This window comes from Dipteris shenzhenensis, chromosome 13 (assembly GCF_047967505.1).
Source record: "Dipteris shenzhenensis isolate YYH24624 ecotype China chromosome 13, Dip_SZ_1.0, whole genome shotgun sequence".
Classification (NCBI taxonomy): domain Eukaryota; kingdom Viridiplantae; phylum Streptophyta; class Polypodiopsida; order Gleicheniales; family Dipteridaceae; genus Dipteris; species Dipteris shenzhenensis.
This window is the reverse complement of record NC_141608.1, coordinates 51,128,488-51,151,702: the sequence shown is the minus strand read 5'-3', so window position 1 is coordinate 51,151,702 and position 23,215 is coordinate 51,128,488. Positions and strand designations below refer to the sequence as shown.

The window sequence follows — 23,215 nt, the reverse complement described above, 5'->3', positions numbered from 1 at the left end:
GATATTCGAAACGATAGGACAAGCGGCCGATGCCGAAGTTTGGAAGGAGTTGAAAGCTGCAAAACGTAAGGGCGATGTGCGTGGCAACAAGAATTTCTCTACGTGACGGGACAGTCCGGACTCCCAATGGCCGGCTGTCACGACCTGATATCATCAAGGAAGGTGGGGGTTGGAGGAGGGGTCGGCGCCCAGGGTCGGCGCCCACAACAAGCCAAGAGTAGGCAATCGGCCACTCCAAAGCCTTTAAAAAGTAAGCCAAGAATGGTCGGGCAAAGCGACCATTCCAAAGCCTTTAAACTTTTGGGGTGCCCTAGGTAGCCTTAGCAAAGACTCAATTTGGACAAAGCAGAAATTAGGCATTTTTTGAATTTTTGGAAGTGCATTTTTCTATTGGACAATATGTTGATATGTGACTTACTTTAAAGTGGTTGACTTTCTCTCTTTCTCTCTCTCTCACACACCCTTTCTTTATCTCCTCAAGCCTTCCTACACACCATCTCTACCTTTTCTCCCTCGCCCCCCCCCCCTTTCCCTCCCCTCTCTCTCTATCTCTCTCTCCGTCTCTCCCCTTTATCTCCTGCAGTCTTCCTCCACACAATTTCCTGTGGATTCCTTTTTGTTTGCATTTTTTTATTTTGGGCAGGCCTTATGAATGATTAAATATCATTCACCTTGTTTATTATGTATTATTTTTGAAATTTGCCTTACGAACTCTCTCTTTTTTTCCAAAGAAACCAACTACATACTCTACCTCTATTGAGCTAGCCAGTTTATACCCTTTTGGCTTCCACTCCAATGTAGACTATGAAATTAAATCGCAAAAATGTTTCATTGCCTATTCTATAGGTATCTCTCGAGTTTAGTAAGCACATGTGCAAAAAAAAAGAGAGCAACAGATAACGCTGGGTAGAGTCAGCGAAGGAGAGACGAGTTGCAAATCAAAGGGTATTTCTGTGAAGAGCTTTGAAAAATTAGACTGTATATGTGGCAATAAAGCTCTAAAGCCCTTTTGATGTGATGAAATTTTGGAATGTAAAACTTTTGTTTTACAAACATCAAAAGATTATTTGATTTTAAATGATTCGATGAAGTAAAATGATTTGAATCATTGAATTCCATTTGCATAGAGTAAATTGAATGCCATAAACAGCAAGAGAACTTTAAAATAATATCATAGAAGTCCAATTTTATTTTAGAACTACATTTGAAGGCCAGGTTTTGAATTTTGGTTCTTTACAAAAGGCCATTCATTGTATAAGAACCTCCAAAAGAATACTTAGCCAAGCCTTCAAATTTTATTTTATTTTTTAGTTTTTTAGTTTTTATTATTTTTGTGAAGAAAATAACCTTCTATTAACGCTCGAGAGACTTCATACAAAACAACAGCCCCAAAGCTGCTGAGTATGAAAAAAACCAAAAAAAGGAAAAAAGAAAAATTAGCCTGCTCCAGACAAACCCAACTCACTGGCTAGGGGATCTCTGGTACTGGGGCTAATAGCCAGGTGGGGGGACTATACAACCAGCGAATCCCTCGCGCAGTGAAAATGTAAAAAACTCCTATAGGCCAAGCCTTGTATAATTGAGCACGCCTCGCATGACAGTCACCCTAAAGCCTGAGGTTCACCCATTACCAGACTACAATGAGAAACCCTACGCTATCCTCCAGAGGAGGAGGAGGAGTGAGGCTATCAGGAGGGACCACCTCATGGAACTCTATCCTTTGAATGCTTTGACCTTGTATCTGGTAAGCTAGGAGATCTCATCAATCTAGAACGCGTGTCCTCCCTCAGTCAACCAAGCCACCATTACCCAAGTGTAGTCCCTCTGAATGCTCTGTACACAGGTCATAATCTTGAGGGCTCCCATCCAAAACCTTGTTGTGCTACAATAGCTCTAGAGACAACGAGGGATCATCTCCAAAAAGCCAGCAGAACAACAATGACACTACCCCTCCACCCGCATCTACTCCAGCCTCCAACCACGGGCCGATGGACAAGCCTTCGTGGACGGCCAGCTAGAAGAAGTAGGAGATCTTCCTCGGTCATAAACTAGACCATAACCACGTCCAAAACCTAGAATGGACATCCTGGGGCACTCTCTGGGTCACCTAATGCCTCTCCCTTGAAGGGGCCCACATCGAAGATTGCATCTGAAGCCTCTTGCCAATCCGTGTAGTGTAGAAGAAGAAGGGCACCTCGTCAACCTGCTCGGCAAGGCCACACCTGGAGGGCCTGAACCACTCTCCTGGATCCCATTAGACCTCCCCCATGGGCCTACCCTCCCAAAGCCAGAGGTGCCATCTGGGGTCATCCTACTCTAAGATACTAAGAGGGTCAATGTGCCACTCCTTCCCCAAACGTCCCACCACTCTGATCATCTGCCAATGAATCCCATCTAGACTCCCATCCATATCTGGGTCCCTCTAAGTGAGTGCCTGGAGTAGGCCTCCAAGTCCTACACGAGAAAAATCGGGCTATCTGCTGCCTCACTGCATCATCATCCTCAAGGGGACACCAGTGACAAAGACGGTCCAGGGATGTTTTTTTCATGTTAGTTTCATTAAGAAGTGAAACTTTTATATTGGTATCAAAAGTTTGTATGCCCTAATAAAAATAAATGTTTGAAACATTCACCAAGATTTGAAACTTTTATGTGAAAATTTTGGAAGTTTTGCCAAGATTTACATATTTACTTCAAAATTCAAAAGAAATTATATAAAATTGTGCTATGCTACCCATATTGTGAAACTAAAAAAATAGCTCGAGTGATAAACTTTCGCCAAATTTTCATATTAATATATATATATATATATATATATACCTTTGATAAAAACATCGAGAAAATCGGCCCAACCATCTGTTGTCCATCCATACATGAAGTCCCTCCCACCAGGACTCATGGATGGCTAGGTCAACCTCTCTCATTCACTGCCCTACCCCTCGCAAATGCGCCAAGGCACCAAGCCTCACATCTGCCTCCATGGGTAATCTGCTCCATCTGCCAAAGGAGCTGACTGGTCCAGTATCCCAATGTGTCCAACCAATGTGAGTTCGTTGCCCAAGCATACACCCCTCTTGATCTCTGATCTTCGGGTGCCAAACAAGGGGCTGACACTCGAACTCCTCTCTGCATCTAGGCTGAGCATGCCTGTTAATCTCTACCAAACCCTATGGAGGCTCCTCATCAAGGGGGAACCCTTCCCCATAATGAGGCCCTCTGAGAAGATCCATCTGTGTGAATGTTGCCACTGCCCCCCAGTACATGGGGTGTTCCTAAGAAGCCCTTGCTATAAGAGGAGCTTGCAAGGCTATGCACCTGGGGTGAGGTCGTGAACAACCAACTTGCCCAAGAGGGCTCTACTCTGCATCTCCGGATCAATGATACCCAAGCCTCCCAGTGCCTGCCGCCGCATGATCACCGTCTGCCAAGTGACTCAGGCTCTAGTATTCCTCGTGCCATCCAAACTTGCCCAAAGGACGTTTCAAATAAACCATCAGAGCTGCCCAATGCACCCTCTATGTAAACACCAACATGAGGCGATAAACCAGCCTGTGGCAAGGACTTGGTTTGCCATTAAGGCATGGCCCACCAGAGAAAGTTTGGTCAAGCTCCAGTAGAGAAGCTTGCACTGAACACTCTCGAGAACCAGGGCGATCTACTACTCTAGTGTAATATCAATACCAACCTGACATCTGAGGTATCTCACTGTCCGGCCCCGTGGTATACATCTGAAGCCGAAGCCACTCCCCCACTCTCGAATCTCCTATGTCTCCTCGGAGCCTATGAAGAAACCTATGGATTCTGTCTAGTTGATATGTGCACTTGAGGCCTCACAGTAGATATTAGATAGAGCTCGTCTGACTCTCTCCAAACTCGTTGTGGTGCCCTCTATATACAAGGCCAATCATCTGCAAACTCGGAGCCTAGAAGCTTCTCCTTCTGCCTGATTGGGATTCTCAACCCTGGGAGGCCTGCCACCTGTGATCTCAAGTAGTGTCCCAAAGCCTCTGCCACAAACAAGAAGAGGAAGGGAGCAAGGGGGCAGCCCTAGAAGACCAAGCAAGGGAGAGGAAAGGTCTTGCCCATGTGTCCTCTGATAAGCATCTAGCTAGAGCTCCCCGCATAAAGTGCAAAAACTCCTATGATCCATTTATCTAAGAAACCCAATCTTCACAAAGTACCAGGAAAGACCACTCCACCTTGTCATAGGCCTTCTCAAAATCCAAGAGGAGGACGAACAAAGGTTGTGACTCCTTGGACCAATCCACTGTCTCCCAAAGACATGAAGATGTTGTCCAGGATGTTGCGCTCTTGGACAAACCCAGTCTATGTGTTGTGAATGATAGATGATCTCCCGGAAGTTTCGAAAGAAGATTGGAGTCAAGCCATCCTCGCCAGGACACTTCTGGGTCGGGATAGCCTTGAGGGATTCCCAAAGCTCCTCATTTCTGAAACGCTCCTCCAGACTGCTGCACAAATCTTATGAGACGATTGTCAGAACATGATCCCAAAGTACCTCACAAGCCACAAGACAAGCTGGAGCCCTCCTCTCTATCTAAAAGAGTTGGCTGTAAAAACCTATGGTCAGGTAGGGCCCAGTGGTCTAAAAGAACTACTTCGTCATCCTGTCCCCTTGCTCTACCCATCAGGCCCGGGAAGAGTGGTAGGAGAATTCAGCCTACCAAATCTCTGTGTCTTGAATCTCAAGGCAAGCGCTCTCAAACTTTCATTCAGCCTTTCACTCAGCCACTGAGATCTTGGGTCCTGCTCCCTAAGCCTCTCTATGAATGCAAATATTTCCGTAGTTCCCGCTCATTCTCCTGAAGAGCCCTCTTCCACCTAAGGGCATGAGCCTACAACTCCTCACTACTCCTCTGGATCGCATCGACCACCCACGAAGCCCAGCCCTCGCATGGTGCCATCTCTAACTTCTACCAAATCTCTACCATGACCTGTTGAATGTCCTCATCTTGCACGAGGTCCTCTAGAATGTGTACCCCCTTTTGGGGAAGACCTCGGCGAGGCTACAAAGTGGTCTGACATCATGGTACCTGCCAGAATCCTAGTAGAGCCGCCTCTATGCAGTGCCTAGTCTCCAATCTAGAAGTGGTCTAGCCTCTCAAGCATTCCATCATGTCTCAAGAGAAGAGGAGGCTACTTGCTAAACTCTGGCTCTCGCCACGGGTCTCTACCACTAATCATGAAAATGAATTGCTCCCAGGTGCTCCGCTCTGCTCCTACCATCTCAGAGAAGGAGGTGCTGCCCCTGTTGTCCTCCCCAAACTGCAGGTTTTGAAGTCCCCTCCAATAATCCAAGAGTCTACATCCAGAAGACACTTAGCCTCCTCCAAAAGTCAGAACGTTGCTATCTACATGTTGGGGCATACAAGTTCAGGATCCCAATCTTGGAGTCTCCCATCCAAACTACCCGTCGTGGGATGCCCTGATCATAAACCTCTAGATGCCGAGATGCATACCCCTCCACTCCGTCCTACTGCAGGGGTCCACACCTCCGAGCCTCTCCCCAAGAGAAGGTGATGATGCCATCTAATGTCTTATGCTAAGAACATATGCTTCTAAATTAAAAGGATGTCCATTGTCCATCCTACCACTTCCCTCTGCAACTCTTGCTGAAGGATTAGGTACTGCTGTTGACTACGAGCACAATCGTGGAACTCGTGCACGTTCCAACTCATTATGTCTAGGTCAGTGAGGATGGGGATGTTGAAAACAAGGCTCTCCTGTGAGTGGGTGCCTGTTCCAGAATGACTGCCTTATGTGACTTTGTTGAGGGTTTGGAGGGCGAGTAGTCCATGTCTGTATGTCGACATACTAAGGTGGACACCGGCTCAATTCCAATCTTCCATGCCCACTTCATCATGAAGGAGACTTCTACCCCGAACAACTCCACACACTTCTAGAGTCGCAAGTAGTATGCCTGATCAACCTTTGCCTCAAGCGACAATCTGATAACTCCTACCGCCAAACCATACATCAACTTCTCCCACATGAAGCACAGCTGAAAATTCACCTCTGCACCATGGGCGTGCCAAAGGTCCAGTCCCTATGGCCCCATCCACTCGTCCATCTTGCGTGAAATATGATCTCCCATAATAGCATCAAACACCACTGGGGACCACTTCTCCCACCCTGTGGAGGCAAACTGGAATGTCCAAACTGGGTGTGATTGGGAGCCTATTACGCTGATCGAATTCCCTTTTTGGGGCTTCAAGACCAAAAGCGTTACCTCCAGGGGTAGAGGATAAGAGTCCGGAATCTCTAGATAATTCTAGGGTCCCAATCTCTAGAAGTCTTGTGGTAAGGGACGCCCAGGCAGGAAATTGGGAGCTGTGGACCAGGAGGACGAACCCCTTCCCATTGGCTCCCTCCCCGAATGGAGAGATGGAACAAGATGCTGCGGTGAAGTGGAAGGGGATGTCATCTTACCCTTGCCTATGCTGGTAGGGGTGTCGAGGCAAGGGAGGGGAGGGAGGCTGAAGAACGTGCTAAGGAGGTGGAGAGGGGGGCGGAGGGGGGGAGGCAGAGGGAGGGGGGCAAGTGCTGAGGGTTACCATAGCAGGAGGGGGGAGGGGGCGAGGGGAATCTAGGAGGGAGGGGGGAGTGGAGAGGGAAAGGGATCTGGAGGGGGAGGGGGCAGGCAGGCGTGGGGGCGACCACAGGCCCCGCCTACTGATCAAGCTCATCGGGGCTTTGGATCCGCTCCTCCTTAGCTGCTACTGGGCTAATGTTCGCAGCTTTTGCCATCGCAACATTAGGAGCTCTCGGGGCTCGCTACTGATGCAAGGGTGAATGCAAACGATGAACCTCCATCACGAGAGGATCACCTGGCTGGGCAGTGGCCCCTGCTGTCGCTAGGGGGTGGGTCTCCATGTTTGGGCTTTTGTTGCTCCTCCTCCTCAGGTGCCTCTCAAAATACCCTGTCTCTCTAAGTCTAGCCCTCTACCTGCGGTGCTTTCGAGCTTATTTGTTTGGTTTTTTTTTCTTTTTAACCTAGGTCTAGTCCCCTTCTGAAGGGGTCACCCAGGGGGTTTGAGACTCTTGTTGTTCCTATCTGGGGGGGGTGCTGGGCTCTAGCCTCTAGCCTGCTGTATGTCTATTTTGCAGGGGTGGGGGGAGGAGATCAACCTTTGCTGTGGGGGCAATCTTTGGCTAGGTGACCCATCTGTCTGCAAATGAAGACATTGTCATGGTAACCCAAAAATCTCCACTTGTTGGTGAGTGTACCCCCTTCGAGGGTCTTTAGGAGGATCAACTCTAGGAGGGACTCTCGGCTCTCAACAACCAGCCTGATCCTAGGGACCCCATCATCTGCTACCACTAATGTGGTCGAATCCTAGCAGAGACTCGAGCACGGTGCCAAATGCCTGACCAATGGAGGGGAGGATGGCTCTATACTCCTTTGGAAGCCTAAGGAAGCAGAGCGTAATCGAAAAACGGGGAACATGGTGTGTCGTATCCATGTCCTCTACTATAAAGCCATGGTACCAAGGGAAGAGGTACACCATATGCGGGCCTAGAAGGATGTGGCTCTGCTCCACAAGTGTCGAGGTAGTATTGGGGGACTCAGCTGGATGAGGAAGACACCTCTTCCACAGGTTGTGACCTCCTGAATGTGGTCACCCTCTAGTGCCAAGCTCGCCTGGATCCACTCTCACACCTATTGCCTTGTGGGTGTGAGGCCCACAATTCTTCCCACAATTGCCTTGTCCTGGAGGGACCGAACTGCTTGCTGTACCTGTTGCTTGTCGGTTGGAGAAAGAAGGACCTTAATGGCTATGGGATTCGAAGGTGTTGCCATAGAGCCCCTCTGGCCAAACCAAAGGTCACCACCAAGATCTTCCTCCTCCTAACAAACACAAATGATCCTGAGCTACAAATGAAGGAGAGGAAGGAAGGAGATGAAGACATGGAGAGGAGGAGGAGAAGGGGCGAAGTGGGATGGAGAAGGCAAGGGGAGGAAGGCAGAGAAGAGGCAGAGAAGGGAGGCAAAAAAGGGGCAGGAGAGGCAAGGGGTAACAGGGAGAGGTGGGGCAGAGAAAGCAGCGAGGGGTTGGGAATAGAGGCATAAAGAAGACGAGAAGGAGGTGGAGGCAGACACAGGGGAGGTAGAGAGAGGGCGAGAAACATGCACAAGGGGTGGAAGGGGAGGAGGTAGAGGGGGGTGAAGATGGAGGCAGGGGCAGAGATGGAGGCGAGGGTGGAGACAGAGGTGGAGACAGAGAGGGAGGTAAAGGCGAGATGGGGCGGGATGGCAGTGAAGTGGAGGCGGGGAGGGAGAAGGAGGTGGTGGCAGGGAGGGAAGGCAGGATGCAGGCAGGGGAGAAGGTGGAGAGGAGACAAGAGGTGGAGGTGGGGGATGGCGAAAGGGCAGAGAGGAGATAGAGAGGAGCAGGGGCAGAGGCAGAGACAGAAGGGCAAAGAGGAGGCGGAGGCAAAGGCAGAGGTGGGGAGGCGGAGGTGGAGGGGTGGAGATGAGATTGACATGGAGGGGGAGGCGGAAGGGTGGAGGGAGAAGGCAAGCAAATCTCTTAAGGGCTAAGACCTAAGATAGGTACTTTAAGGACCTTTTGTGAAAGGAAAGAAGTTGAAATATAGAAAGGTTTTAACTTAAAGGTGGAATCAATATTTTTATTACATAATGTTGAAGATCTAGGCTATGTTAAAATTACAAAAGTACTCATTTGAAATCCCTAAAAAAGAAGAAGCCATTGTAATTTAATTATTGTAAGATTAGGGAATGGACATCATAATGTAAGGCTATACCATTTTGTGCAAAAAATGACTTGAAATTTGTTGTTTAAGAATACTTCATGCATTACATAATGGGTACAATGGGAATGGAATTGTGTCATTAGGGCTAGCTTCAAAATAATTGAAGTAGTTATGTTATGTCAACTAAGGGTAGGTGGGAAATCGCCCTCAATCGGTGTTGAAATAATGTGTTGTATCTTTTTCATGGGGCACTATGAAAAGGGCCATTGTAGTAGAGATGTTATAAACACCAAATGCCATCACTTCTAACTTTTAAAGAGAAAAAAAAATCATTTTCCTTGTTATCACAACTATCACTTGAAAAACACATGGATAGTGTTGCTTAATTCATGCATATCTTAAGCATATCTAGGCACCATTCCTAACTTGTGTATATCTCTTATTGACAACGTTTCTCCACATTTTAAGGATTTTCTTTTTTTGAAGTTCATTGGGACTCCCTCAATAAAGGGGTGGTACAACAGAGCCTTTGGTGGTGATTTTTTTTTTTTAACTCACCCACCCAACTCATAAGGTGCCAACCTACCAGGGTTGCCCCCTCAATAGCCTTTGATGGTGATTTTAGGAATCCACATGGGCTTTTACTTTAAAACATTTATGCATTCTTCTCTCTCTCTCTCTCTCTCTCTCTCTCTCTCTCTCTCTCTCTCTCTCTCTCTCTCTCTCTCTCTCTCTCTACATGAGCATCAGCTATCTCTTGTTGATTGAGAAGTGATTAAGAATGCCAAAGATATTCTAAGATAGACGCAAGCTTAAAATTGTCTCTACCAATGCTAAGCTTCCATAACTCAAACTAAGTTGCCACCCTAGATAAAAATACTCACGTTTTGATGCTTATATGTACGTAGGGTAAGGTTTTTATCCTTACATGCATGTGCTAACTATGCATTGGCGTCCTCAAAGGCTTAATGGAATAAGGAATTTCTAGATTGAATCGTTTCTAATTTGGCGATCGATCGTAGATCAAAAGTCAATATTCTCATTTGAAAATGATTGGCCTCGATCCATATAAGGGTGGTGGGGAGGTGGAACATGAGATGAGGGCACTTGTGGCAAATGAGTCAAGAAACAATAGGCATTAAAAGAAACAACCATGTCTAGGGCATATCTCAAATGATTCAGAAGTAGATCAATGTTTGTTTTAAAAAATGATGGACTTTAGTCCATGGACCAATTTGGTAGAAACATGCAAAAGTTTGGGGCATGCCTCACACATCTATAACATACTCCTCTCAAATTTCAATCCAAGCTACATGCTTCAAATATTCACATGATATGATGGGCATAAGAGTGTGCTCTTACTTGTGGCCAAATATTAAGAGTCTACCATAGAAGGTATACCATATGGTTTGTCAAAAGACTAAGCTATTAGACCTTGCACCAAAATATCAATGGACATATACATGTGTACTCACAATGAAACATAAGCCTTGATACTCCACAACTATTGGGTTGCATGACTAGAATTTATGCTCAATTGAAAAGCACCATTAGCCCACCTCAAGCACAACATATTGAGACAATTATGATTGCCACATGTCTGTGACATCATGTGACCCCAACTTTTGGAGATACAGTGGAAAAGGTCTCTTGATACAAGCCATGAACTAGTGCTAAACATGTCCTTACAAATTATTCCATGAGCAATGCACACACTATGATGGTGCCCTAGTTGAGCTTCTTCCCTTCAATGTCAAGCAAGTATCAGATTGCACAAGGCATTTATTTAATGCTTCTCAAATCCATTATGAGTCCTTTTATAAGTGACCATTAGATGCTCAACCTAGTTTTGAATATGTTCAGCATATTTATAGCTTTGAATTTGATTAATTTATCCAAAGATTAAAATAGTTTTCTCATACAAGCATTGAATTTATCCCTCCAAGTACTCATCAATCAATGCAAGTCATTTAGACCCATCTATAAGTTTAGATTTTACAAATTCTAGCTTATAGAAAACCAATACATGAATCTTAAATATACTTAAATCTATTAAAACCTTGAAATTGGTAGCACGGGCTAATATTTATAACTCTATATTGCCCAGAAAGTTCCACCCAATGATATACGCTTTCATAGTTGTGTTTTTATAAGATTCACCCAATGACCTACACTTCGATAATAATATTTTCCTCTTATTTTTCACCTTGGTGATGAGAGGAGTAGAGCAATAATCACTACAAAGGAATCCAACAATAGTTAGGGTATGATGCCATATAGGCCATTAGGGGAGAAATGGGCTCTCAAAAGGGCCTCCAATTAGTGTCTCCTAATTTCAAGGGATTAGAGAGGGATTTGAGGTGTACCAATGAGAGTGTTCCTTTATGTGGGGCAATGGTATGTTGAGGTGGAGGGATGGTAGGCATGCACAGATCCCCTATTGGCTATTCCTCTTACATTGGAGACCACCCAAATCATCCTCCCCCCCCTTAACCCATGCTTGACCACCCTCCCATGTGCATCCACCTCAGATCATCCCCAAATCTCATTTATGTCTTTGTGGGCCCTTGTGGGTGAATTTCTCTTCTCCTTAGGTGTGTTGTAGGTCTACCCCTTCTTTCTCTGCTCCTCTACTCTGGTCCAACTACCCTCTCCCTCCATTGTGGGACCTTTTGGATGAATTTCTTTTGTCCTCTAGCCTACTACAGATCTACCCCTTTTCTCTGCTCCTCTGCTCTAGTCCAACTGCCCTCTCCCTCCATTGTGGGACCTTTTGGACGAATTTCTTTTGTCCTCTAGCCTACTGTAGGTCTGCCCCCTTTCTTTGCTCCTCTGCTCTGGTCCAACTTCCCTCTCCCTCCATTGTGGGACCTTTTGGACGAATTTCTTTTGTCCTCTAGCCTACTATAGGCCTGCCCCCTCTCTCTCTTCTCCTTTGCTCTAGTCCAGCTGCTCTCTCCCTCCATTTTTCAAAATTTGGGTTGCAATATCTCCTACAGTTGGTCTTCTCTCTCCTGCTCTTCTCACTGGTTCTATGCCTCCTCTTGCTCTATCCCCTCATGCTCTACCTCTGTCTTCTCTTTCCTCTCTTGATCTGCCCTCTCTTACTCTATGGCCTCTTGCTTAGCCGCCATATCCTACAGGATCTGTTTCCCTTCTACAGGCACTTCTCCTTTTGGTACAGGTGCTCTTTTCCCTCCTAAGGCACTTTTCCTTCTGCTACAGCAACTCTTTGCTCTCCTATAGGAGCTTTTTCCCTCTTTCTTTTCCTTCTCATGTAGGATACAACTGCTCTTTCCTCTCCTATAGCTATTGTTTTCCCAACGGGCATGGTCTAGAACATAGTGACATAAGGTGGTAATGTTGTGAGCTCGTGTGTTCTAGAGGCATGGTGGGGAACAAAGTGACACAAGCTAGCAATATTGTGAGCTCTAGTGTGTTGTAGAGGCATGGTCAAGAACAAAGTGACCAAAGTGGCCAAAGATGGCAATATTGTCAGCTCTAGTGTGTTCTAGAGGCATGGTCAGGAAGAAAGTGATAGAAATTGACAATATTGTGAGCTCTAGTGTGTTCTAGAACATGAAAAATGCTCTGGATGACTTGAACTTATAGTTTGACTGACTAGATAGTCATGGAAGGTTTTGCCAAGGGCCCACATAAGCTTCCCAAGAGGAAGGATGTATTTCTTAGACTATGTACCTTCCTTGCCTATCATGTTTAGAAGACCCTATTTTAACATAGCAATGGGAAGTAGTGGAATCTTTAATATAACTGACAATGGACTGTCTGTAAGTTATGTGTAGAATAACTTTTAGTCATGGAAAACAAAATGTATAGTCCTTCAACTTTACTTGAAATGGTGAAATAGTGGGCAAGAATCTAGAGAAATGCATGAAAATGTCCATTTTATCCCTCGTGCAACATCAAACAGTGTGTTTGACTAGTACAAGCTATCCATAAATTGTAGGTTGGGCATTTTGGAATTTCCCTAGGTTTTCTTCATGACTTGGAGGACATTAAAAGCATTGATGGTTTTATTGTGTGGTTTCATGTCCAAAGTTTTCAAGTAATATGTATAAAGTTTTCATGTCTAAAGTTTACAGTTTATACCTATTTGCCTTGCTTGCATCATTAAAGGAGACAATGCCGTGATGGTAAGCATCCTATGTATTGATTTATATTTTATGGTCTTTTAATGTAATGTGCTTTGTTAGGTCTACTTATGTAATGGTTGTTGAATTGGTGCAGGAGGCATTTGAGATCACTCATTGGTGCACTATATTAGTCGAGCACAAGGATACATTGTGGTCTTCCACATCCAATTTTTAGAATGGCCTACTTAACTACTGAAGTGCATCAAAGTATTGACAGCTTGATCATTGTGATCCACATCACAACGCTTCCCCTATTGCATTGTATCCCATTGGCAATGTAAAAAACTATGCCTGGCTACCCTGAGAGGAGAGCCTTAATGGTATTAGTATTAGGATCTTACTTGGGGATTTCAAAAGCCTCTTTTTTCTATGTATTAGAGGTAGCAAAGAGGAGGCTATGAAGAGTCTTTGTATTTGAATGGAGAGATTATAATACAAAAATGTACATTTTATCACATTCTCTTCCTTGCAAGATACCATGTCATAAGCAATAATTTTGATTGAGTCACGGTTGAAATTTTGAATGTGTTGTTAATTCAATATAAGGTAATATCACTTTGAATTATAGAGTATTGAATACACCACTCCAAGTTTATTGTGTAGAGAGGTGAACCTTTTAGATGCAAACTTGTCCCTTTTCCTTCATTTGTATCCAAAGTAATTACAAAAATTTATAACCCCCTCAACTTGTGACTGATTTTTGAAGGTCTTCTACATTGAATTCGAACATTCGGGGAATAGATGCAATCGGAGTTATAGCGCAAAAGTTATAGCTATTTTACTATTATCTTCATATTCCATGCAATTAAGTTCTATTACTTGTATATATATTTTTGTAAAACTAATTTAGGAAAATATTATGAATATTCCAAGTCAAAATAATACTCTCGACCAAGTTTGGTAATTTTGGTGACCATTTTTGGCAAATAAAGGAGGAATTTTACCACGGCACAGAAGGCAAAGTTGGTCAAAACATCATGGGGTGTCCAAAAATGCACAAATTCCTCTAGATAGCCAAATTCGTGCCATGGTGGGTTTGTGCATTTTTGGACACCCCATGATGTTTTGACCAACTTTGCCTTCTGCACCGTGGTAAAATTCCTCCTTTATTTGCCAATAATGAACATGAAAATGGCCGAAGTTGTCGAACTCCTTCATCTACCTCTTCAAAATCTATATTTCTTCATAGGAAATCATGAATTGCATCAATCCTTTACAAGGTGATATAGTAGCAAACCTAAAAATTAAAATAAAAGATACATGGACATAGCAAACCTCCATGACTAAGAAAACATAGAAAATGAAATTTTTAGATTCCTCTTCAAAATATATATTTTCTCATGTAATGCATCAAATTATTTCAAGGTGATTTAGTGATATATTTCATTGACATAGCCAACGTAAAAGGTGGCTCCAAAGGCAAGATAAACAAAGAAAATGAAAATTTACAAGGTGATGTAGTGGAAGATCAAAGTCTTCTGGATTAAATTAAAAATTACATTGACATAGCCAACCTACAAGGTTCCTCCAAAGCGCAATAAATTATATAGAGAATATATTGCCTAAGGGTCTTACCAAGGCTGTACTACAAGGCACATAAGTTGCCATATTGACCAACCGTCATTTGCTAAGTTACTTTGTAAATATTTTCTTTTCCATGTTTATCTATGTTGAAGTTGATGCATCTATAAAGACACATGGATTTCAATTAGGTAGATGAAGGAATTTGACAATTTGGGCCATTCCAATGTCCATTTTTGGCAAATGTTGAAGGAATTCAACTGCGGCACTGAAGACAAAGTTGGTCGAGATGTCATGGGGTGTCCAAAAATGCAAAAACCCACCACGGCGCAAATTTGGCCATTTGGAGGGTGTCCAAATGGCCAAATTCGCACCATGTTGGTTTTTGGCATTTTTGGACACCCAATGATGTCCCGACCAACTTTGCCTTCTCCGCCGTGATTAAATTCCTCCTATATTTGCCAAAAATTGACATTGAAATGGCCAAAGTTGCCAAATTTCTTCATCTACCCCTTCAAAATCTACATTTCTTCGTAGAAAATCATGAAATGCATCAATCCTTTACAAGGTGATGTAGGAAAATCTCAAAGTTTGGTTTTTAAACACTCCATCTAATCAATGTGGCGCCATGGTCAAATCCCTTCTACATATGTATTGGAATGGCCAAACTTGGCAAACAACATTTTATTGAGTTGTAAGTTACATCAAAATGTGATATAACTTTTGTGTGCAAGCTGATATACAAAAAGATGCAATATTAAAAGCAACAAATAATTAAAATAGACATAACAAAAGATTCACCATTTGGCCATAGATACATGAAATTTTTTTGCTTTAGATAGAAGAATATTATTAGAAATAGGTGTTTGTATTTTAAATTGTCCTACAAAGAGGCTTCATAGCCTCTTTCTCTTCTTCTTCAACTCTAATACACCAATAATAGGGTCTTTGAATCCTCGACTAAGTCCTTAGAAAGACCACTATGCTATTTGGAATCTCACATTCAACTCGTAAGTTCTTATAATCTCATGTGCAACACATTGGAATGGATCACGTAGGTTGCCTTGGGTCAATTCTGTGAATTCTCCATGCCTTCTTATTCCAAATGGATAGATTCTCCATTCCTACTTGCTACTACACACATGAAGAAACATCATTTTAGAACTTTAAATTTAAATAGATGTAATGCTTCATGTGAATTCTTCTTCTTCAATAAACTTTTGAGGTTCAAGACTTACATTAGCAGCATCACAAGCTCCAGGCATCTCATTTGTATCACATTCCCTTCAAGTCCTGCATCACCTCCAAAACAACTTGCTCATGCATGACTTTGTATCTTTCGATATAAAAGAGTCCATTTCATCCATGCCCACCATTCTCATATCATCCTCCATGAAGGTCTTAAAAGAACAACTAAGGGAACCTTAGCAAAAGCAATGCACCACTGTGGATAATCCAAAGTAAGAAATTACATTGAAACACTACGAAATTAACATTTTATATCATATTCTCCTCTTTAGAGCACCTACTGAGGTTCAAGATGCTTTGGTGACATGGGAGATCTCCACAAATGGTGCCATCAATGGTCACAGAGTTTACAGAGACTGTGGTAGGCCATGATAAAAGAAAGGTGATGTTTGAGGAGGGATGAGAAGGACCATGAATGATTACGAGGGAGGAGAAGCAAGCAGAGGACTAGGTGTGAGGATGAAGGCAGACGAATATGCATGAGTAGGAGGAGTAGAAGCAACAGGAGCAGGCGTGAGCATGAGGCAAGAGGAGCTTGCATGAATAGGAGGAAGGAGGAGTAGGCATGAGCATGAGGAAAAATGAGAATGGATGAGCATGAGAGAGGAGGAGGAGCAGGAAAAAGCAGCAAGGGGGGGAGGAGGAGGACGTATGTGGGAGGAGGGAGGAGGAGGATGCATGTGGGAGGAGGGAGGAGGAGGCGTGTACACCAAGGGAGAAGGAGAGGGGGAGGGAGGAGGGAGGCAGGGGGAGGGAGGAGGAGGAGGAGGAAGAGGAGGAGGAATGGGACGTGTGAAAGAGTAGGAGGGAGGAGAGAGACAAGAAGGAGGATGGGGGGAGGAGGAGGGAACTCAAATTCAAAATTCAAAATTCAAAAGTTTGACTTGGAGGATGGGGGGAGGAGGGAGAGAGAGGGAATTCAAATTCAAAATTCAAAATTTTGACTTCAGGAAAAGTGCCTCCTCCTTGGTGTAAGAGGTGGCCCCCTCCTAGGTGTAAGAGGTGTAAGAGGTGGGATCAATTGGGCTTAACCCACCTAGGTAGGGGGGGGTTAGGACTCCCTTGGACCCCACAAGAGGACTTGCATTAAGCCTAATCCATTTCTTAACCCATTCCTTATGAGGCCCTTTTGAGACCCCAATTCTCCCCTAATGATAATGGTAGTGGAGGGTTAGAGCTAGGCTCAAGTGAAAGGTTGATTCAAGTGCCCAACCGACCTCCCTTGGTCTTTACTCAATCTATAATGCTACCTCAGCATTGCAAGGTCTCTTGCATTTCTAAGAGCATTCTTGAGGATAGCTTCTCAAGCCTAGCAAGTTCACCTCTTAGGCTAGCTTTCTAAGAGGCGTACTTCCTCAAGCAATAGCCCAATTTGATGTTATTAGCAAGGAGACATGAATGCATCCTTGTGGATTGCTAAGGTTGCTAGCATTATTATTTGTGTTGCTATCCTAACATTGGTATGTCTTTTTTTTAAGAGGTGACTCTCCCATTAATATAAGCCGACATTTATTTTAATTTTTTTAAGAAAACCGTGCTATTTGAGATGGAATTATGATATTTACTTTGCGGTATTTCTAGAACTTTGTAGAGTTTGGATAATGCATGAATGGTAATCTTGTCTTAAGCTTTAGGAATCCCCCACTCTCTAAAAGATAGGGACCAAACTCAAAAGCCATGCTACCATTCTTGTGTTGGTTGTGCTAGCAACGTGGGACCGTCATTGTTCATCTTAATTGTGACTACAAAAATAAAACCATGAAGTGAATCGAGCTAGACTAGAAGACAGTAGGGGCACGTATTTGCTAACTGAATTTGTTTTGGTATGTAGTTGTTTGAAGAGATGGTAGGTGTAGTAGAAGGCAAAAAGAGAATGTGAAACAGTGAAAGCTATTCCTGGAGGCTGGCTAGGCAAACTTGAAAGCGTGTGTCTGTCGTTGTTTGTACGGGGTTGCTGGTCGGAGGAAAATCGAAATCCCAAGACGACTTGACTTTCCAGTAGACGGCAACGATTAGCAATCATATTGGGGGCACAACCGAACAAAGCTTTGCCGACCACGAATCGGTTTTTCAAAACTGTTAAAAGTCTGCATGGTCCTCGGCGCTCGCTCTCACTGCTCATCACTCCCCTGCGACGTAGATATTGTCAATATCCATGGGGACCATACCTTAGGCAACAGCCACTGGCTTGTCCTCCCTCCGCTGGAATAGTTACGTCCCTTTCAAGTTTCCAGTAGTGACAGTATTGTTCCTTTCCACAAACCAGGTTTCATCAGGAAGCCTCATCCCCTTTTGTTCACCACGTAGCACTGATCAGTCTTACCTACTAGCGGGCCCGCGCTCCCCTGCTTGTTTGTTGATTTGGGCGCCAAATTGGGCCATTGCCCGGGCAATGCGGCTTCGGCACATATTTTGACTGAGAGCACATATGTTGATCCGGAATCTAAGAGTCAATTAGTTGCCGATATTAATAACTACTGGGCGGTGGACACTGCTTGCTTGGAGGGAGGAAATTTTTGTTTTTTTTGGCGGGAAATAGGAAAGTATATTATAACTATTGGGCGGTGGACACTGAACACTGCTTGCTTGGAGGGAGGACTCGGAGGAGAACTTACCGTAGTAACTTGTAGAAACGAAAATTATAGGTAACGTTGTCACTGTTGTGACTACTGTGGAGGTTGAAAGGACATAGCCTATGGTGCTGGCCCGCAATCCCTTGCATTTGCATGATACGAAGGCATTGACATTACGGAAATATGCAGCCATTGTCAAATGCCTGAGGCCATTTCCCACAATTGCAGATGTGAAGAGTTACTAGTGAAGATGCCTTTCACTCCTAAGCACCTACATCCTAAGGAGGACTCCTGAGTCCTGACCAGCAAAATAATTTCTCTGCTACAAGTAAACAACATACCCCACTGCCACTGCCCGCCTATCTGTTGCTATCTACGGTAGTTTGACATTGAGTGCAAATGAGCGCCTCTATTTTGATGATCAATTCGCCCTTGTCGAAAGTGTCTCCCTAATTCTCGATGCCAAAACTTGGCATTTTTGCGCCAAGTTGGAGAGCATAAAATTTGCTCTCCGCCCTAGCGTTACAGGGCCAAGGCTCACTGCAGCTCTCCCATTCGCTGCTCCAGTGCTTCTTCAATGCCTGTCACACTGCCTTGCTTCCGTCACATGCTACTGCAGCCTCATGGAAACACTTTCCGTCCTGATGCTTGCATTTGCCAGGCTCCTAGCATTTTTACTAGCCTAGCCCAACGTGGGAATGGGCTCTTACCTACCCACTTTTTGGTCTGCCCTCAGGATTGGTCTACCCTCAGGGTAGCCTTGACAACGATGAGATTTTAGCAAAGCAAAAATTAGGCATCTCTTGAATTTTTGGAAATGCATTTTTCCTATTCGCCTTCATTGGACTTGAATGGAGACTTTAAAGTGGTTGACTTTCTCTCTCTCTCACCTCTCTCTCTCTTTCTTCCCTTCTTTATCTCCTCAAGCTTCTTATACACGCCCTTCTTTATTTCCTCAAGTCTTCTTACACACGATCTTCACCTTTCTTCTTTCTCTCTCTCTCCTTTAACTCCTCTTCCTTCACACCATTTTAGTGGACTCTTTTTTGTTTACTTTTCACACCATTTTAGTGGACTCTTTTTTGTTTACTTTTTTTATCTTGGGCAGGCCTTATGAATGAATATCATTCACCTTGTTAGCTTTATATAAGGATTCCACACCCTCAATCTCCAAATCAATCGATGCAGGCCTGATCAATTCACGGAGCACATTCCAAATAGCTGAGCTGACCCTTCTTTGCTAGATTTCGGATTGCTCACAAATCTGGTGTGCTTGCCTCCTTAGCAGCTTGGCTCTCTCTCATTGCATCGCTGACTAGTTTGTTCCATTCTCCCACCGCTGTACACTTTGTTCAGTAGCGGGACATACTCTCACCCGGATTGCCCCTGCTGCCCAATTGGTGTCTTCAAGGCCTCCCTCCAGCCCATGCATAGCACTTTAGTGTTATCCCTCTCATTACTTTGCTGAACGTCCTCCATATCACCTGCACCCACAGCCCTAGCACCCTTGCACAATGCCAGGTCTCCAAATCGTCCAGCTGAACGACACCACGTTTGGTGACTTCGAGGAAATGACAAAAAATGCAGCACAAGTTCAAGAGGCAGTGTTGAAAACAATCTTGGAACGTAATGGAGAAACTGAATATCTTCAAATGTGGGGGCTGAGAGGGCAGTTTGATCTAAATTCGTTCAAAAGTTGCGTACCCATTGTCACTCATTCTGACTTGCAGCCATATATACAAAGGATTGTGGAAGGTGATAAATCTCGCATCCTAACGGCAGCTTCAATCGAGATGCTGTCCTTGAGGTAGTAACTATTTTAAGTCTCCGTCTTTCACCTGTCGATTTGTTTCAATTTCTTGAGACTACCATGCGAAATGACTTACACAAGAACTAGTGGACGAATAGCATTTTCGTGAGCGGTTATGTTTCAGCGTGTACTCCAAGTTGAGCTGCTGTAAGAGTTGGATTTCATCGTGTTTCTCTCGTCCTCCAAGATTAGAATTTAGCTATATATGCAACAGAATTACTCTCCCTCGCAGAAGCTGATTGATAGCATCGAGGCCCTTGTCTTGAATTTAACTCTCCATCGTATTTGCAACGATGCAGCTCCGGAACAACTAACGGGCAACAGAAATATCTTCCGTTTTACGAGGAGATGATGAAGGGTACTTTGGAGGTAGCCAGAATCGCCGCTGCGTGCAGAGCTAGGTGAGTTCATGTGTCTTGCGGCCTGTATCCGAGAGAGCCAATTTTTCTTCTCGCCTAACGATAATCATAAGCCTCGTAACGAAGCAAAAGGAGGCGATTTGTTCGTTATGAATTTTGCGGCAGGCCTCTGAGCCGATTTTCTTTCTATGCAGTGCATATCCGGTTACTCACGGTGCTAGGATAATGGAGTTTATTTTCTGTGGCAAACAATTCTCAACGAATGGAGGGTTGAAAACGGGAACTGCTACGACACATCTGATTAGAAGTGATACGTTCAAAATGAGGCAGCGGAGTATAAGAGTGAAAGCATGCAGCCCATATGAGGTGGCTTTCGGGACCGACTGTCGTCACGCCATGTATTGCCATCTACTCTGCGGCCTGCTCTTCTCCGAAGAGGTGGAATTCCTTAGCTCCACATTCTCATACACCATTGTGGAAGCTTTTCGCACCTTCGAATTGGAATGGCAAAACCTCTGCGAAGATATCCGCGTGGGCAAGCTGACCGATAGGATTACCGACACGACCACCAGAGTTGCCGTGAGCAAACTTCTACGACCGAATGCCGAGCTTGCTAGCGTAATCACAAGAAAATGTAGGGGGCTGCTGCTTAACGATTGGTATGGTGCTGTACCTGAGATCTGGCCAAGATGCAAGTACGTGCACTCCATCCTGACTGGAGCCATGGAGCCTTATTTGAGAAAGCTGGAACACTATGCCGGCAAAGTTCCCTTGGTATGTGCAGATTACGGAGCCACGGAGGGGTGGATTGCGGTCAACGTGAATCCTAGGTCCCCGCCTGCCAACGTATCCTACACAATCGTCCCAAATTTAGCGTTTTTTGAGTTCATTCCCTTATATCGGTCCACAAGCCCGGTAGTCAGCATCTTCAGTACATCAGCAACTGCATACGACGAGGGTGATCCGGTTGAGATCACCGACGTGAAGGTCGGACAAGAATATGAGATCGTCATGACAACGTATGGGGGTAAGTTCGTCGTGATCACCGACCCCAATTATCCCGGGCCTGGCTGAGAAGGGATCCCCCTCGTCTAATTGTCGCGTGGTTTGTGACGAACTGCAACAGCTAGATTGGAAAAGAACGTGTTTTGGCTGGTGGAGTTGCTCTAAAGCCTTGTTACTTGCTTGCTGGATGATCTAAATCAGCGAGCATGTTAAATTGCCATGTTGTTTCTTGGGATGTGGAATGAACGATGTTTGCAAATGCGTGGTTCCCTGCCTTACGTGATTGTTCAGTGAGCATGCGATTCATGGCTGTGACTGATTGCGAGGATTGGTGGCAGGGCTGTACCGCTATCGGCTGGGGGACGTAGTGAGAATAACGGGCTTCTTCAACTCGTCGCCCCAATTCGCATACGTCTGTCGAAAGAACGTGATACTGAGCGTCAACATCGACAAGAACACGGAGAAAGATCTGAGGATGGTGGTGAACAAAGCCGCAAAGAGGCTGGCGGAGGCAACGCTTGACGCATTGGAGGTGCTGGACTACACGAGCTATGCAGACTTACAGACGACACCCGGGCACTACGTGATCTTCTGGGAGCTGGGCAGCAAGGGAGCTAGGCCGGCGCAGCAACAACAAGATCAGCACCATAACAACAGCAGGACCCAGATTCATCCTCTGCAGCAGCAGCGCAAATGGAAGGACGAAGAGGAGGAGAGGATTCTAGCGGAGTGTGCCACGCTCATGGATAGAACGTTTGTGGAGCCTGGCTACGTAACGTCGCGCAAGATGAACACCATTGGAGCTTTGGAGCTGTGCGTGGTGAGGCCAGGCACCTTCGCCAGCCTGCTGGATAGCTACATGGCGCAAGGACCTTCCATGATGCAATACAAAACCCCTCGCTGCATTTTCTCCCCTGGCCTGGTGGCCATCCTCAGAGGCCATACCTCCTCCACCCATTTTAGCCCCGCCACCTTCGCTTGATCGCTAGGCATCATTCTTTCATTCGTTTATACCTAGCTATCGCCGATGTTAGTCTTTGCCTATCTATCTAATTACCTCTCTCTCACAACCCGATGTAATCAGCGAGCAATCAGAAATTTTGGGTATGTATAGTATCATCCCCCATTACTCATGTAATTTTAGAGAATCCTAGATTTTGATCAGATTTCTTAGTCCTAACGTCGCACCATAGCGTTCCGTAAAGTACTTAGGAAAGGACCTAGGGAGGCAGGCAAGGTGCCCGCCGTAGCCGGGAGCCTGCCCGCCGACCTAGGGCCTTTCTTGGGCGTCACGAGCGGCGGCGAGGCTTTGACAAGATTAACGACGACGGGTTTCAACCGTTTTCCACCCCAACTGCGACCTTGACGTTTGCAAATTGCAACTTGCGCTTGAATCAAAAGAATTATTTGATGAAGTAAATTATATGCTCTTCCCGACTCACTCTCCGAAATTAAATTCCTCCTCCGCTGTGTCAATTAACCTATTGTTCACACATTAACCTCCGTGTGTCTCCTTTCGAGTCCTCTCCCTTCCTCTCTTGCCTCCTTGCAGCTCTCCCCCCGCTCTGCCCCCTACTTGTGCTACACTCTGCTGCCCCCCCTTCCTCCTTTTATACTATCCAGTGCGACAGAAGTTCGAGATGCGGAAGCTTCTGAAAGAAGCCACAACAAGCAACATCGCAAATCTTCTCATCGATTGCTTAATTTTTACATTAATCGCTTAGGTTAATTGGACTTTTGGGCCTCCATTCGCACTGTACCGCACCGCACTTGGGAGAGAAGGGGAAGGGGTGGCTGAGTGCAAGGAGAGGA

General features: G+C 45.0%; 1 protein-coding gene across 1 annotated transcript; it reads left to right on the top strand.

Annotated features, from left to right (window-relative positions):
* The first annotated feature begins 19,427 nt into the window (after positions 1-19,427).
* On the top strand, positions 19,428-22,711 carry LOC147895546 (jasmonoyl--L-amino acid synthetase JAR6-like). Its single transcript, XM_087383619.1, has 4 exons — positions 19,428-20,036; positions 20,339-20,440; positions 20,593-21,425; positions 21,742-22,711. The coding sequence occupies exons 1-4, from the start codon at positions 19,744-19,746 to the stop codon at positions 22,383-22,385; spliced, it is 1,872 nt and encodes a 623-aa protein (XP_087239745.1). The 5' UTR covers positions 19,428-19,743; the 3' UTR covers positions 22,386-22,711.
* The last annotated feature ends 504 nt before the right edge of the window (positions 22,712-23,215 follow it).

Coding starts and splice junctions, on each gene's coding strand:
- LOC147895546 (XM_087383619.1), top strand. CDS start 19,744: ATGCCAGGTCTCCAAATCGTCCAGCTGAACGACACCACGTTTGGTGAC. Junction 20,441..20,592: donor GCCGCTGCGTGCAGAGCTAG/GTGAGTTCATGT, acceptor CTTTCTATGCAG/TGCATATCCGGTTACTCACG. Junction 21,426..21,741: donor CGTCATGACAACGTATGGGG/GTAAGTTCGTCG, acceptor GATTGGTGGCAG/GGCTGTACCGCTATCGGCTG.